Source organism: Clarias gariepinus, chromosome 9 (assembly GCF_024256425.1).
Source record: "Clarias gariepinus isolate MV-2021 ecotype Netherlands chromosome 9, CGAR_prim_01v2, whole genome shotgun sequence".
NCBI lineage: Eukaryota > Metazoa > Chordata > Actinopteri > Siluriformes > Clariidae > Clarias > Clarias gariepinus.
The window spans coordinates 14328620-14350671 of record NC_071108.1 but is presented as its reverse complement, the minus strand read 5'-3'; the positions used below and the strand labels follow the sequence as shown (position 1 = coordinate 14350671).

The window sequence follows — 22052 nt, the reverse complement described above, 5'->3', positions numbered from 1 at the left end:
CAAATTGTCCATAATAGTTCTCTGAATAAGGAAATGGCACCCACTCCAGTATCCCTGGAAGGCCTGGTGTGCTATGTCCATGAGGTCACGAAAAGTAGGACACGACTGAATGACTAAACAAACAATATGGTTTTCTCATTTTTTTTCTGGCAAATTCCAATTGTTTTATGCTTTTCTTATAGTCGTTAGTGGTAATTATATTTACAGTACTTATTTATTCTAATATTTATTATCTAATGTGTGTAGGTCAACAACTGAAATAAATAAAAATAGTGTCAAGCTGTTGTGCATCCTTTAGAGAATATTCAAAACACAGAAAATACAAAACCACTTTTTATAAATATATATTTGAAGAAACTATTTGTTGTGTTAGAATAAAAAAAATGATTTATAGTATTTTGTTTAAATGTTTTAATGTTTTCTTAATTTTTAAGAAGAGCACGCATCCAAAAATATTTGAGGAGAGAACAGTGAAAGCCCCGAGGAAACACAAGTCCTGATTACACGTTCCGCCCTGCTTATGAGGTTCACTACATCGAAGAGTTTATTATATTCGACGTATCTGTGTGTCTGTGTGTGTGTGTGTGCGTATGACTAGTAATTGCTTCTAATAACCTAATTCATATGTAAGGCAATTAAAAGCGAAACGCTGGCTTGGTCAAAAAGACGGGAAACCTTTGGAACTTCCGGTGTGCTGTCACTCCGAAACGGAATTCGCCCTCGCGGTGACGTCATCAGCTCGGTCCAGCGCTGTGGATTTTGTTAGGGCAAAACCGAAAGCAAGCTCTGCTACTTCAACTATCAACTATTGACGTGGAAGCAAATGGACTTGGTGAGTATCTATAATAATATTTCCAGATTATTTAGTTTTGTTCTTTAGTTAATATCTAATATTTGACAGTAAATAAACGGGCCTGAGTAGAAACAAGTATCCTAGCTAGCTAGACCTGGAAAGTACAAAGTGTTAGCAAAGTTTGCTAAACATTACATTATCGAGGATAATGCCATTGAATTAGTGAACCATATTTATACAGTATGTCATACTGTAATGTATTCTTAATGACAAGAATTGACCTAAATTGACACATGCTTGTCATGGCATTTTTGTAGTTCTGTTTAAAAATCTACTTTGTTTAGTGAGCTTTATTCATGCACTGTCTTCGTTACAATCACATGGCTAGTTGATATTTCCGCCACTACCCTGTTCATTTTAACACTTTGTTATTCAACTTTGTTTCTTGTAACAGCAAATCTGCAGATCTACACTGAATTGACTGACTCCTTTCTTAGACAGCTGGATTGTCCTGAAAAAAAAAATGGATGGTAATCACCTGTACATTTTCTCCTTCTCTTCATCATCATACTCACCGCACTATCTATTATTTTGTGCATTTTTCATTCAGCATGTCCTATGTTTTGCAGACAGTAGACGGATAGTTTAATGTTTAAGCCACATAAGTATAGATCCAGATTGAAATTTATTCACCCTTTTTGCTAAGAGGTTGCTCTTAGTCTACTAAATTGCACCAAAGCAATGAACTAGGTTCTAAAGAAAATATATGAATTAAATACATGATTAGGCATGAAGAATGAATCAACTATTTATTCCACATATACAGTGTGTTAATAAGGATAAATCCAAATCATGGATTATATTTATTATGTCTTATTACTGATTTATACTTTTAATTAAAGAGAGAGAGTATTTTAAGAGCAAATTTTTGCACAAATAAAACCAGTTGACAAAACTTGTTTGCCTTAACATGCAAACTCTTTTCGTACCATTGAGAACAAGAAAGATCTTTTCCCACTTCCTCCAAATGAGATTAAGAGCTGCCTCTCTGGATTTATGTTAAATGAAGTCATAAACATATGTATACTATACAGGCTGCATTTTTAAAATGTTTCCAGTTGTATAAAATAAACAAAAAAATGTATTGATTAATTTATTGATTATGACATCTTTGGCTTTAAAACAAAAATTTAACTTTTTGTACATGTATAATAGGGGATATGAAGCAGCCTGAGGATGATGCCCAGAACATAAAGCAGATAAAACAGCCTGATCAAACAAAGAAAAGTAAAAAAGGTATCTTACATTTATATCTTGTAAATTTTCTAGGCAGAAATGTGTTTCGCGAAATAATGATTTGCATTCTTTAATATGTTCTTTAATAGGATTTAGTTCTTTTGTTCATCTCAGTTCTTATAAAATTTAATCGTGAATCATTGCATTTGTTTTTACATTCTTTCACTTAACTTATGCCTGGCACAGAACTTCTTTAATATCCAGTGGTGATATTAACCATTTAATTACATTTGTCAATTTACTATGTGAAGCTGCAGATAGTGGTAATTCTGAAGAAGAAGAAGCTAAAAAAGGAGAAGAAAAGTGTTCTTCAAATGATGGTAATTAAAATAGACAGGTTTTTCTATTTCATTTGCATTTATTTAATCCACTGGATCTTCAGTAACCTCACAGCCAGAAAAAAATAATATATTTGACCTATTTGTATGTTATTGTCATTTTGCATTGTTCAACCTTATTTAACCAGTCTATTGTTTACTTAATCTAAAGGTGAAAGACATCAGGAAGAGGACAGTGAAGTTCCTACTTCAGAAAAAAAACAGGAAGGTAAGAGCTCAGAAAAGAAACATGTTAAACATATGTACTGTTAAATCTAATGTGTTTTTGAATAAGTGTCAATGTTTAAATGTTTCTTGATAAGTTATATTGCTTATGATAACTTGCTAGCTGAAACAGATTATAATTAATATAACATAAGTTAAGCTGTCATCCCTATTCAATGGTAGCATGTATGTCTGATGACCAGTTTAACTACTGAAGATTCAACATGGTGATTCACTGTCCGACAGCTGCACAGCAGATGGTTAAATCTTTTTTTTACAATACAGGAGCTGGAGATTTGTACTGATCTGTATTTGAAACCATTCTTGAAATAATAACCTTATGTTGTGTTTTTAATGTAGGACAGGATACTGAACAACCTGAGGACACTAATACAGAAGTGCATAACCAAAAGAAGGAGAGTGAAAAAGGTGTGTAACACTTTCTCTTTATAATCATACTCACTGCACCATCTATTATTTTGTGCATAATTTATTCATTTAGCATGTCCTATGTTTTGCAGACTGTAGACATAATGTTTAATGTTTAAGCCACATGATAAGTCTAGATCTAGATTGAAATTTATTCACCCTTTTTGCCAAGAGGTTGCTCTTAGTCTACTAAATTGCACCAAAGCAATGAACTAGGTTCTAAAGAAAATATATGAATTAAATACATGATTAGGCATGAAGAATGAATCAACTATTTGTTCCACATATCTGTGTATTTACAGTGTGTTAATAAGGATAAATCCAAATCATGGATTATATTTATTATGTCTTGTACTGATTTATACTTTTAATCAAGAGAGGTATTTTAAGAGCAAATGTTTGCACAAATAAAACCAGTCTTGTTTGTCTTAACATGCAAACTCTTTTCGTACCATTGAGAACAAGAAAGATCTTTTCCCACTTCCTCCCAATGAGATTAAGAGCTGCCTTTGGATTTATGTTGAATGAAGTCATAAACATATGTATACTATACAGGCTGCATTTTTTAAAATGTTTCCAGTTGTATAAAATTAAAAGATTGTATTGATTGATTTATTGATTGACATTTTTGGCTTTAAAACAAAAATTAAACCTTTTGTACATGTATAATAGGGGATATGAAGCAGCCTGAGGATGATGCCCAGAACATAAAGCAGATAAAACAGCCTGATCAAACAAAGAAAAGTAAAAAAGGTATCTTACATTTATATCTTGTGAAATATTTTAGGCAGAAATGTGTTTAGCGAAATAATGATTTGCATTCTTTAATATGTTCTTTAATAGGATTCAGTTCTTTTGTTCATCTCAGTTCTTATAAAATTTAATCGTGAATCATTGCATTTGTTTTTACATTCTTTCACTTAACTTATGCCTGGCACAGAACTTCTTTAATATCCAGTGGTGATATTAACCATTTAATTACATTTGTCAATTTACTATGTGAAGCTGCAGATAGTGGTAATTCTGAAGAAGAAGAAGCTAAAAAAGGAGAAGAAAAGTGTTCTTCAAATGATGGTAATTAAAATAGACAGGTTTTTCTATTTCATTTGCATTTATTTAATCCACTGGATCTTCAGTAACCTCACAGCCAGAAAAAAATAATATATTTGACCTATTTGTATGTTATTGTCATTTTGCATTGTTCAACCTTATTTAACCAGTCTATTGTTTACTTAATCTAAAGGTGAAAGACATCAGGAAGAGGACAGTGAAGTTCCTACTTCAGAAAAAAAACAGGAAGGTAAGAGCTCAGAAAAGAAACATGTTAAACATATGTACTGTTAAATCTAATGTGTTTTTGAATAAGTGTCAATGTTTAAATGTTTCTTGATAAGTTATATTGCTTATGATAACTTGCTAGCTGAAACAGATTATAATTAATATAACATAAGTTAAGGTGTCATCCCTATTCAATGGTAGCATGTATGTCTGATGACCAGTTTAACTACTGAAGATTCAACATGGTGATTCACTGTCCGACAGCTGCACAGCAGATGGTTAAATCTTTTTTTTACAATACAGGAGCTGGAGATTTGTACTGATCTGTATTTGAAACCATTCTTGAAATAATAACCTTATGTTGTGTTTTTAATGTAGGACAGGATACTGAACAACCTGAGGACACTAATACAGAAGTGCATAACCAAAAGAAGGAGAGTGAAAAAGGTGTGTAACACTTTCTCTTTATAATCATACTCACTGCACCATCTATTATTTTGTGCATAATTTATTCATTTAGCATGTCCTATGTTTTGCAGACTGTAGACATAATGTTTAATGTTTAAGCCACATGATAAGTCTAGATCTAGATTGAAATTTATTCACCCTTTTTGCCAAGAGGTTGCTCTTAGTCTACTAAATTGCACCAAAGCAATGAACTAGGTTCTAAAGAAAATATATGAATTAAATACATGATTAGGCATGAAGAATGAATCAACTATTTGTTCCACATATCTGTGTATTTACAGTGTGTTAATAAGGATAAATCCAAATCATGGATTATATTTATTATGTCTTGTACTGATTTATACTTTTAATCAAGAGAGGTATTTTAAGAGCAAATGTTTGCACAAATAAAACCAGTCTTGTTTGTCTTAACATGCAAACTCTTTTCGTACCATTGAGAACAAGAAAGATCTTTTCCCACTTCCTCCCAATGAGATTAAGAGCTGCCTTTGGATTTATGTTGAATGAAGTCATAAACATATGTATACTATACAGGCTGCATTTTTTAAAATGTTTCCAGTTGTATAAAATTAAAAGATTGTATTGATTGATTTATTGATTGACATTTTTGGCTTTAAAACAAAAATTAAACCTTTTGTACATGTATAATAGGGGATATGAAGCAGCCTGAGGATGATGCCCAGAACATAAAGCAGATAAAACAGCCTGATCAAACAAAGAAAAGTAAAAAAGGTATCTTACATTTATATCTTGTGAAATATTTTAGGCAGAAATGTGTTTAGCGAAATAATGATTTGCATTCTTTAATATGTTCTTTAATAGGATTCAGTTCTTTTGTTCATAACAGCTTTTATAGAATTAAATTGTGAATCATTGCATTTGTTTTTACATTCTTTCACTTAACTTATGCCTGGCACAGAACTTCTTTAATATCCAGTGGTGATATTAACCATTTAATTACATTTGTCAATTTACTATGTGAAGCTGCAGATAGTGGTAATTCTGAAGAAGAAGAAGAAGATAAAAAAGAAGAAGAAAAGTGTTCTTCAAATGATGGTAATTAAAATAGACAGGTTTTTCTATTCCATTTGCATTTATTTAATCCACTGGATCTTCAGTAACCTCACAGCCAGAAAAAAATAATATATTTGACCTATTTGTATGTTATTGTCATTTTGCATTGTTCAACCTTATTTAACTTAGTCTATTGTTTACTTAATCAAAAGGTGAAAGACATCAGGAAGAGGACAGTGAAGTTCCTGCTTCAGAAAAAAAACTGGAAGGTAAGAGCTCAGAAAAGAAACATGTTAAACATATGTAAATCTAATGTGTTTTTGAATAAGTGTCAATGTTTAAATGTTTCTTGATAAGTTATATTGCTTATGATAACTTGCTCGCTGAAACAGATTATAATTAATATAACATAAATTAAGCTGTCATCCCTATTCAATGGTAGCATGTATGCCTGATGACCAGTTTAACTACTGAAGATTCAACATGGTGATTCACTGTCCGACAGCTGCACAGCAGATGGTTAAATCTTTTCTTTTTTACAATAGAGGAGCTGGAGATTTGTACTGATCTGTATTTGAAACCATTCTTGAAATAATAACCTTATGTTGTGATTTTAATGTAGGACAGGATACTGAACAACCTGAGGACACTGATACAGAAGTGCATAACCAGCAGAAGGAGAGTGAAAAAGGTGTGTAACTTGTGCATAAGTAAATACTGAATTTAGTGATTCTACACAAATTACACTATCAAAATAAGTGATATTTCAAACAACAAAATAGATTTTAAATACATTTTAATTGATAGACACAATTTGGGTCAGCAGTCAGTCTAATGATCAAGAGAACCTTGACATGACAGATGGGGAGTGCATCAAACCCAGGAATGAAAATAATGAAGTTCTACAGTCTGAAGAGGGCCTAAGAAAGAGGAGTTCTAATAAGAACCAAACAATAGGTATAATGTGCTGAATATGCCCTTCCCCTATCTTTAACTCTCTCTTTGTCTCTCTCTCTTTCTGTCTGACTTTCAATTTCTCTGTTTTTGCATATCCTATTTAAAAAAAAAAATTCACATAGTAATTAGACAATTGACTAATGGGCAATTTGATGGACACTTTTTAAAACACTTGAATTGAGAATGAAAGTGTATATGAACACTGTAAATTATTCATTTATTTATTATTTTTAAAAAATGATTAATAAAGACTTATTTATTTATTTATTGCTATTGTCACACAGAACAAAAGGGAGAAGATGACCACACTGAAAAAATAGGTATCCCACCTACTGCCGATACTTCCAGTAAGTATTGTTTTTGACATGGTTTAATATAGTCATTTATTTAATCCACTGCATCTTTAGTAACCTCACAGCCACAAAAAATACTATATTTGACCTATTTTTATATTATTGTCATTTTGCATTGTTCATCCTTATTTAACCAGTCTGTTGTTTACTTAATCTAAAGGTGAAAGACATCAGGAAGAGGACAGTGATGTTCCTTCTTCAGAAAAAGGTAAGAGCTCAGAAAAGAAACATGTTAAACATATGCACTGTTAAATCTAATGTGTTATTGAATAAGTGTCAATGTTTGTATCTTTCTTGATAAGTTATATTGCTTATGATAACTTGCTTGCTGAAACAGATTATAATTAATATAACATAAATTAAGCTGTCATCCCTATTCAGTGGTAGCATTTATGCCTGATGACCAGTTTAACTACTGAAGGTTCAACATGGTGATTTACTTTCAGACAGCTGCACAGCAGATGGTTAAAAATTTTTTTACAATACTGGAGCTGTAGATTTGTACTGATCTGACTCTAAAACCATTCTTGAAATATTAGCCTCATGTTGTGTTTTTAATGTAGGTGTGTAACTTGTGCATAAGTTAATACTGCATTTAGCATTCTACACATATCACACTATCAAAATAAGTGATATTTCAAAAAGCAAAATAGGTTTTGAATACATTTTAATTGATAGACACAATTGGAGTCAGCGGCCAGTCTAATGATCAAGAGAACCTTGACAGGACAGATGGGAAGTGCATCAAACCCAGGAATGAAAATAATGAAGTGCTACAGTCTGAAGAGGGCCTAAGAAAGAGGAGTTCTAATAAGAACCAAAAATTAGGTATAATGTACTGAATATGCCCGTCGCCTAACTTTATCTCACTCTTTGTCTTTTTTTCTCTCTCTCTTTTTGTCTGACTTTCAATTTCTCTGTTTTTGCATAACCTATTTAAACAACTTTTTCACATAGTGATTAGACAATTGACTGTTATGCAATTTGATGAACAATTTTTCAACCACTTGAATTAAGAATAAAAGTATATATTAACACTGTGAATTATTGTTTGTTTATTCATTTTTTATTTATTATGGCAAATGGTTAATGGAGACTTATTTATTTATTTATTTATTTATTTATTGCCATTTTCACACAGAACAAAAGGGAGAAGATGACCACATTGAAAAAATAGGTATCCCACCTACTGCTAATACTTTCAGTAAGTATTGTTTTTGACATGGTTTTATATAGTCATTAGTACAAACAAGAGTTGTTATGCAAATTATGCATAAATATCATTGTAATTATTATTATTTTTTACTTTGTTGTTGTTAAAGACATGATTATTTTCTGTCACACAGGGTGGTTTGTGTTATGTACGATATTACTTTTTCTGATTGCTTTTGCGGTTGTGGCTTGGTGGCGCTCACCTTCACCTTCGCAAAAAGATTTAAACTTGCTGGATGTGTTCTATCAAGAAATGGACAAGGTTCAAGCCAGTTTTCCGAGCCAGCGCCATGAACTTTGGAGGAGAAGCAGAATCCACCTCCAGAAACATCTCAATCTGACTGATCCGACAGAACCAGTGAGTCTCATTCTAACCTCTGGTAGTGGGGCTAAAAAGACTCTGGGCTGTCTGGCTCAACAGTTAGCTGCAGCATTTTCTAAGGCTCTCAACTCCACATTTCTGGATATTGATGGAACCAGCAAAACTGCACAAGACAGCGACCAGGTTAAGCTGGACATTGATAAAGCACTAAAAGAGGCATTTGAAGGTGGAAAACAGGCAGCAGTTATTCATCGGTTTGAAGAGCTTCCTCCTGGATCTACACTCATATTCTATCGATATTGTGATCATGAGAATGCTGCATTTAAGAAAGTTTTCTTGGCTTTTACTGTGATGCTCCAGGAAAAGATGGATTTCCAACCTAATGTTAGTCTTGGAATGGTGGAAGAGGATGTGCAAGACTATTTAAAAGAGAAGTTTGTCTTATCTGACAGGATAGCTAAGTTTAACCAGATGGATTTAGACAAGCTAGGGGGTCTGTGGAGCAGAATCTCTCATGTCATCCTACCAGTAACTGCAGAGCAGAAGATTGAACAGCATGGTTGTCAAACGTAAAAGTGAAATTCTGTGAACTGAACTAGTGGATTTTTTAGTTAACATGGAGGAAAATCTACATGGATCCACTGAATCGTAGTTTTAACAGATTTTACACTGTGTGTCTGTGTGTGTATGTGTGCCTGTGTGTGAGAGAAAGACTCATGATACTTGAATTAAGTTTGAAAAAATGCCTTAAGGTGACCAAATTAAAGTTTGTACAGCTTAAAATTATATAAGGTTAAAGATTTTTTAATCATGCATTATGAAATGTAATTTGAAATCTTGCAAAACATTTTGATATTTAATCATTTCAAGCTTCTGACTGCTCAGATGTCATTTGACGTTTAAAAAACATTGGTTGGTATTAGGAGTACATGGACGGTTATTCTGTTTTCTTTGTAACTGCGCTTCACTTTGCAGGCTGCAGTGAACTCAACAACTTGTAGACCTCTCCTGTGGGGTATGAAATGCAAAGTAAAATTACATGATAACATAGATTTTAAATTAAATAATAACATTTGTTTCTGCAGGGTATATTAATAAATCCAACTTTAAAAAAAAACAGTATATGTATTATATTTTTAATAAATGATTGCATATTTTGTTGATCATGTTTCAAGTATAAATTTTGTATCAAAATGGACATACTGCAACAAGTTCACATAATTTCTAAAACCTTTTTAAGGCAAATGTAGTATTCATCTCTGATTTCATTCCAACAGTATAAACAGATTTTAACAAATCTTATTTTATCCTTACTTAGATAAATGTATAACAACATTTCTGAATTAATTTAGAAATATTCTGTTTAATATTACTAGTTTTTACCACGGTGAAAGCTTATTATGTGGTAACTGGTCAATGCTCACTCATGCACTCATTATCTATACCACTTTATCCTGTATACAGGGTCACGGGGGGGCCTGCTTTGCTTCCTATGAATATTTAGTTACTGTTCTTATGATACACTTTTGTATAGCAATTGAACAATCTGAGGTATCTGTGTCCAGAAGAGAATTTGGCATGTAATTATATAACTCTAAGGAAATATAAGCAAGATAAATGTAATTGAACTGGATGTGTATGTCATTGTGTTTTTTGGTGATCGAAATCACACCTATGAGATCTTAGTCACTCTGTTTGATTGGCCACTAAAAAAAAGTCTAAAAACCTCAATAATTAAAAAATAAACAAATTTATGTGTTGGATCTATAAATAATACTACTTTAAATAAGACATACATTCCCCTCCCCAGATATTAGAGCAGCAAGGCAAATTCTTTAGTTTTTACTATACAATGAAGACATATGGATGGCATGGTAACATAGTGGTTAGCACTGTTGCCTTGCAACTCCAGAGTCTGGGTTTGACTCCCGCCTTGGGTCTGTGTGCGTGGAGTTTGCATGGTTTTGGAGTTCTTTCCATGCTTAGTGGTTTTCACTATTCTTCCATGTGCTCCGGGTTCCTCCCACAGTCCAAAGGCATGCGACTTAGGCTGATTGGTGTTCTGAAAGTATATATGTGTCTCCTGCAATTAATTGGCATTTTGTCCAGCGTGTATCATGCGCCAAGTCCCCTGGTATATGCTCCATAAATTAAATCAAAATGTTAAGTGGAAGTGAAGTTATGAGCAGTTATGTGCCAGGTTATGTCACAGTATCTAAAGGGTTTTTTTCCCTAATTTTGCGATTTTTCCTTCGAAGTGGGATACACGTTACTCAACAGAGCCAATCAAGAGACACATGACAAGACACAGCATGGTTTACTCCCAAAAAAAAAGGAAAGTAGATGATCTTTCAAAGATGTGCTTTGCACTGAAATTATTTGCACTAGAATAATTTCGCAAAATACCCCCACACGGATTGCTCCCTACATAATCGCTATAAATATATCTATTTTAGCATCATTTTATCACATGCTTCTTAAATTGACTGCTAGACTGTAAACCGCAAGATTTGACAGTGTACTATGCATGCATCAAACTGTAGGCTTAAATCTTTAATAATCGATTGCTGGAAAAAATTTTATTCAACTTTTTCAGTACTTGCATATCAGCTTAAAGTTTAACCTGCACCATAAGTGAAATCAAAATGTTGAATAAAAGTGATGTTATGAACAGTTATAAGTGGATTTAATAATATCTAAAATAATAATTAGATATTATTATAATAGATATAATAATATCTAATTAATATTTTTACTGAGATAACTTAGTCTTTACCTGATTTACTTATTTGATTTCTCATCTGTGATTCACTCTCTGATTACCTTACAGTAACCGTGTCTGCCAAATGCCTAAATGTAAGAAGTACAACAATCAAGGCGTAAGATACTCGAAAAATAATTTTTATATTAATAAATTAGGCAAAGTTCTGCCGTACAGAAAGACATATACGTCAGCTTCAACCTGAAATAATAACGTCACTGATTACTGTACATTAAAGCTGATTAGCTTATTTTTAGCTTTAACCTTTTAAATATTTCTACAATCTCAATGACCGGTACTTCTAGTATAGGACAGTATATCCCAGTTCAACATGGCATATACAGTGGACTTAAGTCTATTATGTAGTGTATAGCATCTGCTGCCTGGCCAACAGAAAAGTCAGCAGTTCAGAAGGGTCAAATTATTGGGCTGCATCAAGCAAAGAAAACAGCTAAGGGGATTTTAAATTACTGGAAGCGAATGAAGAACTCTTCACCACATTATCAACACCTAGTGGGGAAGAAATTGTGAAAGGAATGTGGTTGGGGAAAAATTATTAATGGAGATCATTTATGGATCATTTATCGATTTATGGAGCAACAGAAAAACAACCATGTGTTCTGATGAGATTTACCCTGTTCCAGAATAATGGCTGTATCAGGGTAAAAAGGAAAGAGTGTGAAGCGATGCACCCATCATGCACAGTGTCCACTGTACAAGCCTCTGAATGAAATGTTATGATCTGGGTTTGCTTCAGTTGGTCAGAATTAGGCCCAGCAACGTTATGCAGCGGATGGCCTGAATGTATGGAAATATCATATTATTACATCTGTGGAGTTTTTCACCCCTGATGGAAAAGGCATATTCTAGGATTCAATTTGCGGGGGAAAAAAACATGTTCTGGGAGCATAAGGGATCCTTTTTACACATAAAATGGCCACCACATTGTGTGGTGTAATCAAATCTAGAGGCGACTAAACGAAATATCATGTGCGACTGTTTTTGACCAGGCAGTATACATACAGTATATCGCTATGTATACACATCTTGGCGGTCTGATGCGTGACGCATGATGTTTCCGGAAGTGACTGGTGTTCACGCAAATGTGTCCCCATAGAAAACATTTCCCACTTTCCTTTTGCCAGTAGTTAGTTGTGTCGAATGAACTTTAACTTTAATTAGAAGTGGTCTGCCTTAATGTGGGTCAAATGGATCGTATCGATGCGGAACCTGTTGTCGGAAGAAGAATCACCAGACGGAATAAAGGTTTGTCTGTGTAGAGAATAAACCAAATGATCATGTTGCAGTGTTAGCTTTTTAGCTCGCTTGTAGTTTGTGCACGGATATGAACTTTTTCCATGGACTTATGATTATGTACGATGGCAGATGACAGCGCTACTTATTAAAGGGATAGGTTTGGTAAATATATGGATTGAATTGTTGGTCTTCGTAGATTTTCCGATACTTTTGCCATCAGAAAGCTGTATAAATGGGCTGGGCAGTTAAGGTTAGTTTCGTTTTGCGCTTGCTTGCAATAACTTTGCAAGCAAGTGTGCAGGGTTTATGACGAAGAAAAGCAGGATTTACTGATTAGCCTAAATATCTAGAACACAAAGAGTAACTTCATTTCTGTTTTGTGTTATGAGCCTTTGAGATTGATCTGCAGCCGAGAGAAGCTCTAAAGAGGAAGAGAGACATCACAGTTGTTACTGGCCCTGAAATGAATAACACTGATGAAGGTGGGAGGTTTCGGTTTCCTTATTCTGTGTGTTTATGCATTGTGCATTCATGAGATATAAAGCACACTGGCTTAGCTTTTAGCCGATGAACATTTTATTACTTTATTTGTTGGTGTACAAACAAGTTTTATGACTGTAATGTCATCCATCCTGTAATGTAACACAACCATTACCATGTCACTGCTAACATATATTTAAATTCTAGGACGATATTTGTCACAAGTATTAGTCATCTTTTACGGATTTTTCTCTTTATAAATGGGATGCATGTGTCACAAGCTTGATCCTGTGGTCATTGCATCATTTTTCTGTGCATTTGGATATTTGTTTCTGAAGGCTCCAACCACATCCCATGTGTTATTTTTATACGTTTTAGTCTCTGTCCCAAATCCCATGATACCACATATCTTAACACAGTCTTCCAGGTCATTAAACAGTCACATAAGACTTAACCCGATTGTAGCTAAAGAACATCAAGTATAGAATGGGAATACTGCTCAGTGGTAGGTTTTTCACCCGCCATGCGAAAGGCGCAGGTCCAATTACCAACCAATGCCTAAACCCCAGCCAATGGATGCAGTGCCGGTCCCAAACCCAAATAAAAATGGTAGGGTCGCGTCTAAAAGGGCATTCGGCGTAAGACCTGTGCCAAATGGTGTGCGAATCGGGTGGTCCGCTGTGGCGACCCCTGGATAGGAGCAGCCAGAATACTATCAACAACACAGAATGGCAATAGAGTAAACTGTCTACAATGATAAACCAGATATATTCACCAAGAGTATCTTCCTAGCCAGGTGCTTATATTTGTGGTAAAATAAGGGAGGAAGTTTTTTTTCTTCTGGTTCAAATTTGAGAGGAATAGTATGTTGACATGGAGGGTGGTATCTGGTTGTAGACTTGGATGTGGGGTCATACCTCCAAACTATTACCATTTTTGCATATCTTCTGATAACCATCCACAGAGAAATCTTTACCTCTCTAACCATCATCCCTACTGCATGGGGCAAAATACACTTGAGTCATCTTCCAGACAGATTCCTTGCAGCCATGTTTGTTTTAAACTTCTTAATTATTACCCTATAAGTGGGCATTGAAATTATCAAGCATTTTATAGATTTTGACTGATTTATGAAGGGTTATACACTTCCCCTTTCATTTGTGTACTTTCCAAACTTTCTCATGTTGATGGATTACTAAGGGAATTTGACCCTTGTGCATTATACCCTGGTAAAACAGGAAGTCATGGATGACCTCTAAGACTGGAGAAAGCCTAGAGCTGCCACTAAAAAGACCATTTTACAAGGGTTTTTTTATCATAAAATTAATTGACTTCAATGGAATCTATTTTTTCACCATTGTAGTAAGCTAATTAACCCCTAACTTATGAAGTTTATTTTATATACCAAGCTTGATTTTTTTTTAGTGACTGTGTGCATTACTTGAAATATAGTAAATCGATTATAAATTAATATTTTAAACAGGTCCCCCTGATAAAAGTGCAAAAATACAGTCGGAAAATGATGCAGGAGATGGACTTGAGAATGGGGACCAAAGTAATACTGTGGAAATGGATATGGAGGACGATGAAGATCAGAACCAAGACATGGGTTCTGAGGATGAAAGTGAAAATTGTGAGGCAGACATGAAGAGTAAGATTTTTAATACCACCTTTTTTTTAAATTGAGTCAGACAGGAACACGATTAATTGATGTCAAGAGATTTCATACTGACTGTCTGTCTGTCTGTCTGTCTGTGTCAGCAAAACCTCTAATCCAGGAGGACAAAATCTCCAGAACACCTCATGTGGGAAATCTAAAAACTGAGAAGAAGACATTTCCACGGCAGGAAATAAATGCACAACAAAGGTCACCGGTGTCAGAGCTTTCCAAACTGAACAAGTGTGAAGTTACAAAATGTGATTCTCAGATTTCATCAAAAGGTTTGTCAAAATTAGTTTTTTAATATATAACTTTATATATGTTGCTTTTATATGGCCACAATATGATTGCTCCCTAAACATATTTCCTTTGAATATTCCATTTAATTTTCTCATGGCTGATTGTTTCTCTCTACAGAATCCTCCAGAATAGGTTTTACTTCTTCCGGTTTCAACCCACCGGAGACTGTGACAGTGAGGAGAAGCATAAGACAGTATCAGAACAAAATGGAAGAAAAAGCCAGAGGTCAGAAACAATACATTCGGTGTACCAAGCAGCATTATCTTAGACTGTAGAGTCCACAAATGTTCTAGCCTATAGACATGTAATGTTAAATGCTTATATAGCCCAGAAATGCTCTCATAAATGTACATGTATAAATATAATGCACTCTAATTTTTGTATTCCCCTCATTGTATTGTTTTTTTTTTTTTACATAAGTCTAAAGTGTTAACAAAGATAAACAATAAGCTTGAATGGTGTAATTTATTTTCCCTTTTCCATATCAAACACAGATGCATGGGAGTTAGGTATATGCTGAAGATGGGAGATTAGATAACAGACATACTATTACTGCTAACTGTTTATACTTTTCAATTCAATTCAATTCAATTTTATTTGTATAGCGCTTTTAGCAATTTTCATTGCTGCAAAGCAGCTTTACATAGTCAAAAGAATTATTTAAGTTTGTATGAAATGTGAATTTGTATGAATCAAAATGGTCAGTTTGTCCCTGGTGAGCAAGCCGAGGGCGACAGTGGCAAGGAAAAACTCCCTGAGATGGTAATAGGAAGAAACCTTTAGAGGAACCAGACTCAACAGGGAACCCATCCTCATTTGGGTGAAACAGAAAGCAGTAAATGATCTGCATTTATACAGTGTGTAGGGTGGGAGGCAGTTCAGCTATAATAGCTGATGTTAATTGATGTTAATATGGAGTCCAGGTAGTTACTTTTCAAATGAGTGCTGGACTTCTTGCACAATATAAAGTATTAGCAAAGACATGTGGATTTGTTGCGCTAAATCACCATAATCACTTCAGAGGAAAAGTTCAATTTACTTGTCAGTGAAATAATTAGTCATATTTTGCTTTCTTGCTTGCACGTGTAAATACATTTTCATTTCACATGTATATCTGTAAATATTTTCTTCTTTTATCATCATACTTTTTTCATCCTGTTTTACTGTAGGCGACTCTGGTATTGATCTACAGGACAGGACTAGGTATGGCCCCATAAAGAGGCAGATGACACGCACCCACAAGCCAAACAACTTTTCTGGTAAAAAAAAAAAAAAAAAAAACAATCTCTACACCACTCAAAAACTGGTAGCCAACTTAGTTTAAGCTTTGTTCGAGTGCATGTAGAAATGACTATTTAACACTTTTATCTCTTACTTATAGAATTAAGGAGACAAGTGAACACACAAGCAGGTTCATTTCCCCCCTCAAAAGGTATTATTTCGATGTTTTGTGTATGATGTTAATGATGATGATCATGATGGTGTAGTGACTTGTTTTATTTCTTTCTTCAGCTGATAGACGTGGTGTATGCACATTGCTTCATTGTTCTGTGTTCCTTCTCCTTCTGGCCTCACTTGCATTGGGCTTAATGGGTTATCAACAGTATCGATCTTTATCTATAGCAACTGAGCTTCAAAAAAGATTGTTGTACAGAAGAAATTTTGATGACCGTTTAGCTGAACTAAAGACAATTTTTCCTAGCCAGCGACCAGAACTCTGGAAAAGGACTGAGGTCCATCTCAAGCGCCATCTCAATCTGACTGATCCGACTGAACCAGTGAGTCTCATTCTAACCTCTGGTAGTGGGGCTAAGAAGACTCTGGGCTGTTTGGCTCAAAAGTTAGCTACAGCCTTTTCCAGCACTCTCAACTCCTCAGTTTTGGATATTGATGGAACCAGCAAAACTGCACAAGACAGTGACCAGGTTAAGCTGGACATTGATAAAGCACTGAAAGAGGCATTTGAAGGTGGCAAACAGGCAGCAGTTATTCATCGATTTGAAGAACTTCCTCCTGGATCTACACTCATATTTTACCGATACTGTGATCATGAGAATGCTGCATTTAAGGACGTATTTCTGGCATTCACTGTGATGCTCCCTGTTCCTGAGCTAGACCTCAAACTTACTCTAAATGCAGTTGAAGAGCAGGTGCAAGAGTACTTAAAAGAGAAATTTATCTCACCTGGCAAGACTGAGTTTAACAAGATGGATGTAGACAAGCTAAGTGGACTGTGGAGTAGAATCTCTCATCTCATCGTCCCGGTAATTGCGGAGCTGAGGATTGAAGAGCAAGGCTGTAGGGAATGAAGGTCCTAATAACGGAGGGTTTTTATATCAGCATTGTGCTACTGGATGATGATAATTTTACTTGTGCAGCTAAGTGGTTGGTAAAAAACCTGTTTTTCTATATTTAAAAAGTTGTTCAGGAATCATATGTAAAATAGTTTTACATTATTTTTGTCTTCAAACTTTTTGAACATATGCAGTGGGGTCACTAGAAGGTGATGCACTTAATATCATGGCACCGGTGTTGACAAAAGCCATGTTTAAAAAAAAAATAACTTTAAAGTGTAAGTCCAACATTCCTTTTTCATTTAGTTTTGCCTCTCATTTATGTTATATCTCTAATACAGGCTCTTTACTCTAGCTAGATTCATCAGGGATCTACAAGGCTCAATGTCAACTTAAGTGCAAGTGTAATAGTCAGCTCCTTGGACCAGAGAATTAATTGACTGAATTTTTGTGAAGTTATTTTTAATAGTTCATATTACTGACAAGCTTTGTTGAGGACTGAGACTGATTTTAAGCTTTATTCTGCCTGAATTCTGTGCAGTTCACAAAATGATCAATGATTAAAACTAGATTATCTTTTTCTATATGGCTGTTTTGTGTTTTTACTGCGGTTAAAAACTCTAAATCGCTGCCTTGTTGAATAGAATGTACCAATTTTTATACTCTTCTCTAAGAATATGAATCAGATTTTGTTTCTATAAATCTTCAGGAACCATCCAAATCTGTGCCTTTAATATATTCTCAGGAAACTAGAGTTTTGCAAGAACAGTTCTTAAATTTCTGTTTGTTTCCTCTAGGTACATGTATGTTAGTTTCCTTCCACAGTCTAAATATATGCAGGGTAAGCTGATTGGCATTTCCAAATTGCCCGTAGTGTGTGTGCGCTTGTGTCCTCTGCAGTGGATTGGTCCCCCATCCAGGGTGCACACCCTGCCTCGTGCCCTGTGTTATATACAGTACTTCCCTTCAGATTCTACAGTATGTATACACTGTGTTCCAAATTATTATGCAAATTGGATGTAAGTGTCAAACATTAAATGTTTAGTTTTTACATTAAACTCATGGATCGTATTGGGTCTCCGGGGTCTTTGGATTAGGCTTTGTTCACACGGGCGTTAAAATCGATCGTTCACTCGGACTTTGGTGACGTGCGTTTGTCCGGCTGCGCATTTATACGGCATTAAAAAAACGTTTCTTTTTCTTGCCGTTCAAAACCCAACGAACGCAAGGAAACCGCTTCTAGTTCGTTTTCTGCGTGTTCATTTTACGCTTCGGAGAACCGGATATATCCCATGATCCTACATGTTATACATAGAGAAATGCGGAAAAAGGCGAAATAAAAATAATTAATTGTTGAAAACCTTACGCGAAAATTTTTGCTTTTCTTCATATACCACAAAAAAACTTCCTTTAATCCGACGTTTTGCAGTCTGAGAGTGAACACGGTAGCAGCGGGCTTTCATATCCAGTTCCCGACACACTGCCCCCCACAGGTTAACACACAAACTACAATTTGGGCTGCAGGCTGACGTTAGACAGAGACAAACGAACGCCGGTGTAGAAGTCAATCAAGCGCCACAACAAAACGCAACATAAACGTCTAGGACGTTCAAAGCGCGTTCGTTTATTCAAAAACTTAACGCCCGTGTGAACAAGGCCTTACTGAAATGAATCTCAGACACCTGTGATAATTAGTTTGCCAGATGAGCCCAATTAAAGAAAAAGTACTGAAAAACGTTGTTCCACATTATTAAGCAGGCCACAGGTTTCAAGCAATATGGGGGGAAAAAACGATCTCTCTCTCTACGATCTTAAAGTATTTAGGGAAGGTGGTTGGTGGAGGATGTGTAAAACCGAACAACGCAAAAGTGGAAGCCGTTTGTAATTTTCCTGCTCCCACTACTCGACGTGAGTTACAACGTTTTCTTGGGATGGTAGGATACTATAGGGTGTTTTGTAAAAACTTTGCAGGTGTAGTTGCCCCTTTAACAGATTTATTAAGTCCGAAGAAGCCATTTGAATGGTCACAGCAGTGTCGGTGTGCCTGTGATAATGCTAAAGCTCTTTTAGCGAATGCTCCTGTGTTGATGGCACCAAATTTTGAAAAACCATTTTTGCTTGCCATTGATGCTAGTGCCTATGGTGCTGGTGCAGTTCTTTTGCAAGAAGATGCTAAGGGAATTGAACATCCGGTGAGCTATTTTTCCAAAAATTTTTATTGTTACCAACAAGTGTTGCCAGGGGTAGCTCAGTGGTTAAGGCATTGGACTATGGTTTGGAAGATCCCAGGTTCAAACCACCAAGTTGCCACTGTTGAGCCCTTGAGCAAGGCCCTTAACCCTCAACTGCTCAGATGTGTAATAAGATAAAAATGTAAGTGGCTCTGGATAAGAGCGTCTGCCAAATGCCTAAATGTAAGTGTATTCTACGATTGAAAAAGAGGCTTTAGCCCTGGTTTTAGCCATTCAACATTTTGAGGTTTACTTAACTTCAATCTGTGGTCCTATCATTGTTTATACCGACCATAATCCCTTGACTTTTCTAAATCGAATGCGTGGTAAGAATCAACGACTCATGAGATGGAGTCTTATTTTACAGCCATTTAACTTGCACCTTAAACAAATTCGTGGTAAAGACAACATGGTTGCTGATGCTCTCTCCCGGCGGTAAAGGTATCCCAGTAGTGTTGGGTATATCTTTCTCTTCTTTAGTTTTTTTGTTTTAGTTTTTGTTTTTCAATCTTCCTCTTTTTCTCTCTAGTTTCCTCTCTGATATCCTAGGGTCCAGGGGTCTGAGAGTGAAATGGAGTGGAATTTATGGAGATGAGTATTAGTTTTCTAAATTATAAAATGTTATCTATTAAATTAGTGTTTTGGTTGGTGTATATTTTTATTATTTTTATCGGTTCTTTAGATAACCTCCTTTTGGATTGGGAGGTGTGACGACCCTGAGATTTCTTCAGATCCTACTGGGAAGAGAGTAGCTGATCTTGATTGGCCTATCCCATAATTAGTTGCTAATTGGTATCCTATATAAGACTCTGTGGGGGTTAATTGGGGTTAGGCTCTGTGGGGAGGGAGTTTTAGGAGTGGGTCTGTTGTGTAGTCACCCATTTTGCTGACTCTTTAATTTTGTGTTTTCTCTTGTGCATTTTTGTAACATGTAGATTACGTTTTGGTTATGATTGTTTGCTTATTTATCCCTAGACTTTATTATGTTTATTTTTACTGTTGGATTCACATCAGTAAATAAATAGTCTTTATATATAGTGATATATGTAGTTATATATTTTGGTGTGATCCCTTTTTTTTATGTTGCAACCTTAAACGAGCGGGTCGTGACATGCACGACAATGCACCATCTCATGCTGCAAAGAATACCTCTGTGTCATTGGCTGCTATGGGCATAAAAGACGAGAAACCCATTGGTGTGGCCACCATCCTCCCCTAACTTCATCCCCATTGAAAACCCTTTGGAGAATCGTCAAAAGATCTATGAGGGTGGGAGGCAGTTTGATTCAAAACAGCAGCTCTGGAAGGCTATTCTGACATCCTGCAAATAAATTCAAGCAGAAACTGTCCAAAAACTCACAAGTTCAATGGATGCAAGAATTGTGAAGGTGATATCAAAGAAGGGGTCCTATGTTAAGATGTAAAAAGCCCTGTTAGGATGTTTTTGATTGAAATAGCTTTTGATTTCAGTAAATATGACCTCCTAATGCTGCAAATTCAACCTATTTTACAACCTATGAAATGTTTTAACTCTGTAGTGCATAATAATTTGGAACAATGCGTTTTCAGTTTTTTATTTTTAAAATAAATATTATCATTAGGAGGTTTGTTCAATAAAATTCAAATTATACTCTAATATGACTTGATGACAAAAAATTATACTGACTGTCATTTGCAATGACTAATTAAGCTTAAAAATCGGAGAAATATATTATTTGCGTAATAATTTGGAACGCAGTGTAGAATTAAGAATTATAGAGGAGACGTGAGTAGTGAAAAATAAATCCTTTATTTTCTTAACAATGCAGTTATACACATCCAGATCTTTTTTTTTTTTTTTTGTAGATTGCTGCTGCCACCAAGCTTGTTTTCTAAAAGATTAGCCTGTTCCTTAAACAGCTATTCAAGCCCAAGGCACGACATTTATCTGACACTTTTATTTATAACCTTAATTATTTTTGACCAATGAACTTGTCTGTTTTGGATAATTTGCAGATCTTTCTCCCCACTTTGTCCTTTTAATCCATTTGGAAAAAGTTACTCTTGGCTCCAAAACATTTGTGGCTCATTTCTGTGTTTTGTTGCTTACTCCAATCTGACATTAGGGATCTTACATCTTCTAAGTGGTTTGCAACCTAACTGACTGGTTTGATGTCAGTTTTTTTAGTATACCAGTAGTTACTTTCTATTAAGGGAAATTCCAAAAAGTTGTACTCGCTATCCCCAATACTCGTGCAATAGCTCCGAATGACCCCCCCCCCCCCCCCAGTCTTGTGTAAGTCACACATTCCAGTATTTTTATTCCCTAAAATATGGGTGAATTTGAAAAGAAGTTAAAATGGTAAAATTAAACTGTTGAACACATATAGATGTGAATATAAGAAAATAAAAGTAGAATTTCTGGT

At 35.1% G+C, this 22052-nt stretch overlaps 2 protein-coding genes across 7 annotated transcripts; both read left to right on the top strand.

The window, feature by feature from the left end:
• The first annotated feature begins 582 nt into the window (after positions 1–582).
• On the top strand, positions 583–9863 carry zgc:112962 (uncharacterized protein LOC548348 homolog). Of its 6 annotated transcripts, none has more exons than XM_053503726.1 (20): positions 583–832; positions 1248–1323; positions 2009–2089; positions 2341–2409; positions 2579–2635; positions 2992–3060; positions 3733–3813; positions 4066–4134; positions 4304–4360; positions 4717–4785; positions 5458–5538; positions 5791–5862; positions 6033–6089; positions 6443–6511; positions 6682–6777; positions 7062–7124; positions 7291–7338; positions 7809–7958; positions 8272–8334; positions 8477–9862. In XM_053503726.1, the coding sequence occupies exons 2-20, from the start codon at positions 1317–1319 to the stop codon at positions 9235–9237; spliced, it is 2019 nt and encodes a 672-aa protein (XP_053359701.1). In that variant the 5' UTR covers positions 583–832; positions 1248–1316; the 3' UTR covers positions 9238–9862. The 6 variants fall into 6 exon arrangements, with proteins under 6 accessions (XP_053359701.1, XP_053359704.1, XP_053359699.1 ...); XM_053503724.1 differs by having other exon boundaries at positions 584–832; positions 6628–6777; positions 8477–9861; XM_053503725.1 differs by having other exon boundaries at positions 584–832; positions 1248–1324; positions 2028–2089; positions 6628–6777; positions 8477–9861.
• A 2660-nt stretch (positions 9864–12523) lies between these two features.
• si:dkeyp-82a1.6 (torsin-1A-interacting protein 2) lies at positions 12524–18000 on the top strand. The gene is made up of 8 exons (XM_053504732.1): positions 12524–12691; positions 13072–13164; positions 14646–14813; positions 14924–15103; positions 15240–15347; positions 16292–16381; positions 16504–16554; positions 16635–18000. Exons 1-8 carry the CDS (start codon positions 12634–12636, stop codon positions 17429–17431), a joined length of 1545 nt encoding a protein of 514 aa, XP_053360707.1. The 5' UTR covers positions 12524–12633; the 3' UTR covers positions 17432–18000.
• The last annotated feature ends 4052 nt before the right edge of the window (positions 18001–22052 follow it).

Excerpts from the sequence above, each read along its gene's own strand:
- zgc:112962 (XM_053503724.1), top strand. Across the intron at positions 3,061-3,732 it reads AAAGAAGGAGAGTGAAAAAG|GGGATATGAAGCAGCCTGAG; the intron begins GTGTGTAACACT and ends CATGTATAATAG. Across the intron at positions 7,959-8,271 it reads TAATAAGAACCAAAAATTAG|AACAAAAGGGAGAAGATGAC; the intron begins GTATAATGTACT and ends ATTTTCACACAG.
- si:dkeyp-82a1.6 (XM_053504732.1), top strand. The coding sequence starts at position 12,634 with ATGGATCGTATCGATGCGGAACCTGTTGTCGGAAGAAGAATCACCAGA. Across the intron at positions 13,165-14,645 it reads AATGAATAACACTGATGAAG|GTCCCCCTGATAAAAGTGCA; the intron begins GTGGGAGGTTTC and ends TATTTTAAACAG. Across the intron at positions 15,348-16,291 it reads AATGGAAGAAAAAGCCAGAG|GCGACTCTGGTATTGATCTA; the intron begins GTCAGAAACAAT and ends GTTTTACTGTAG.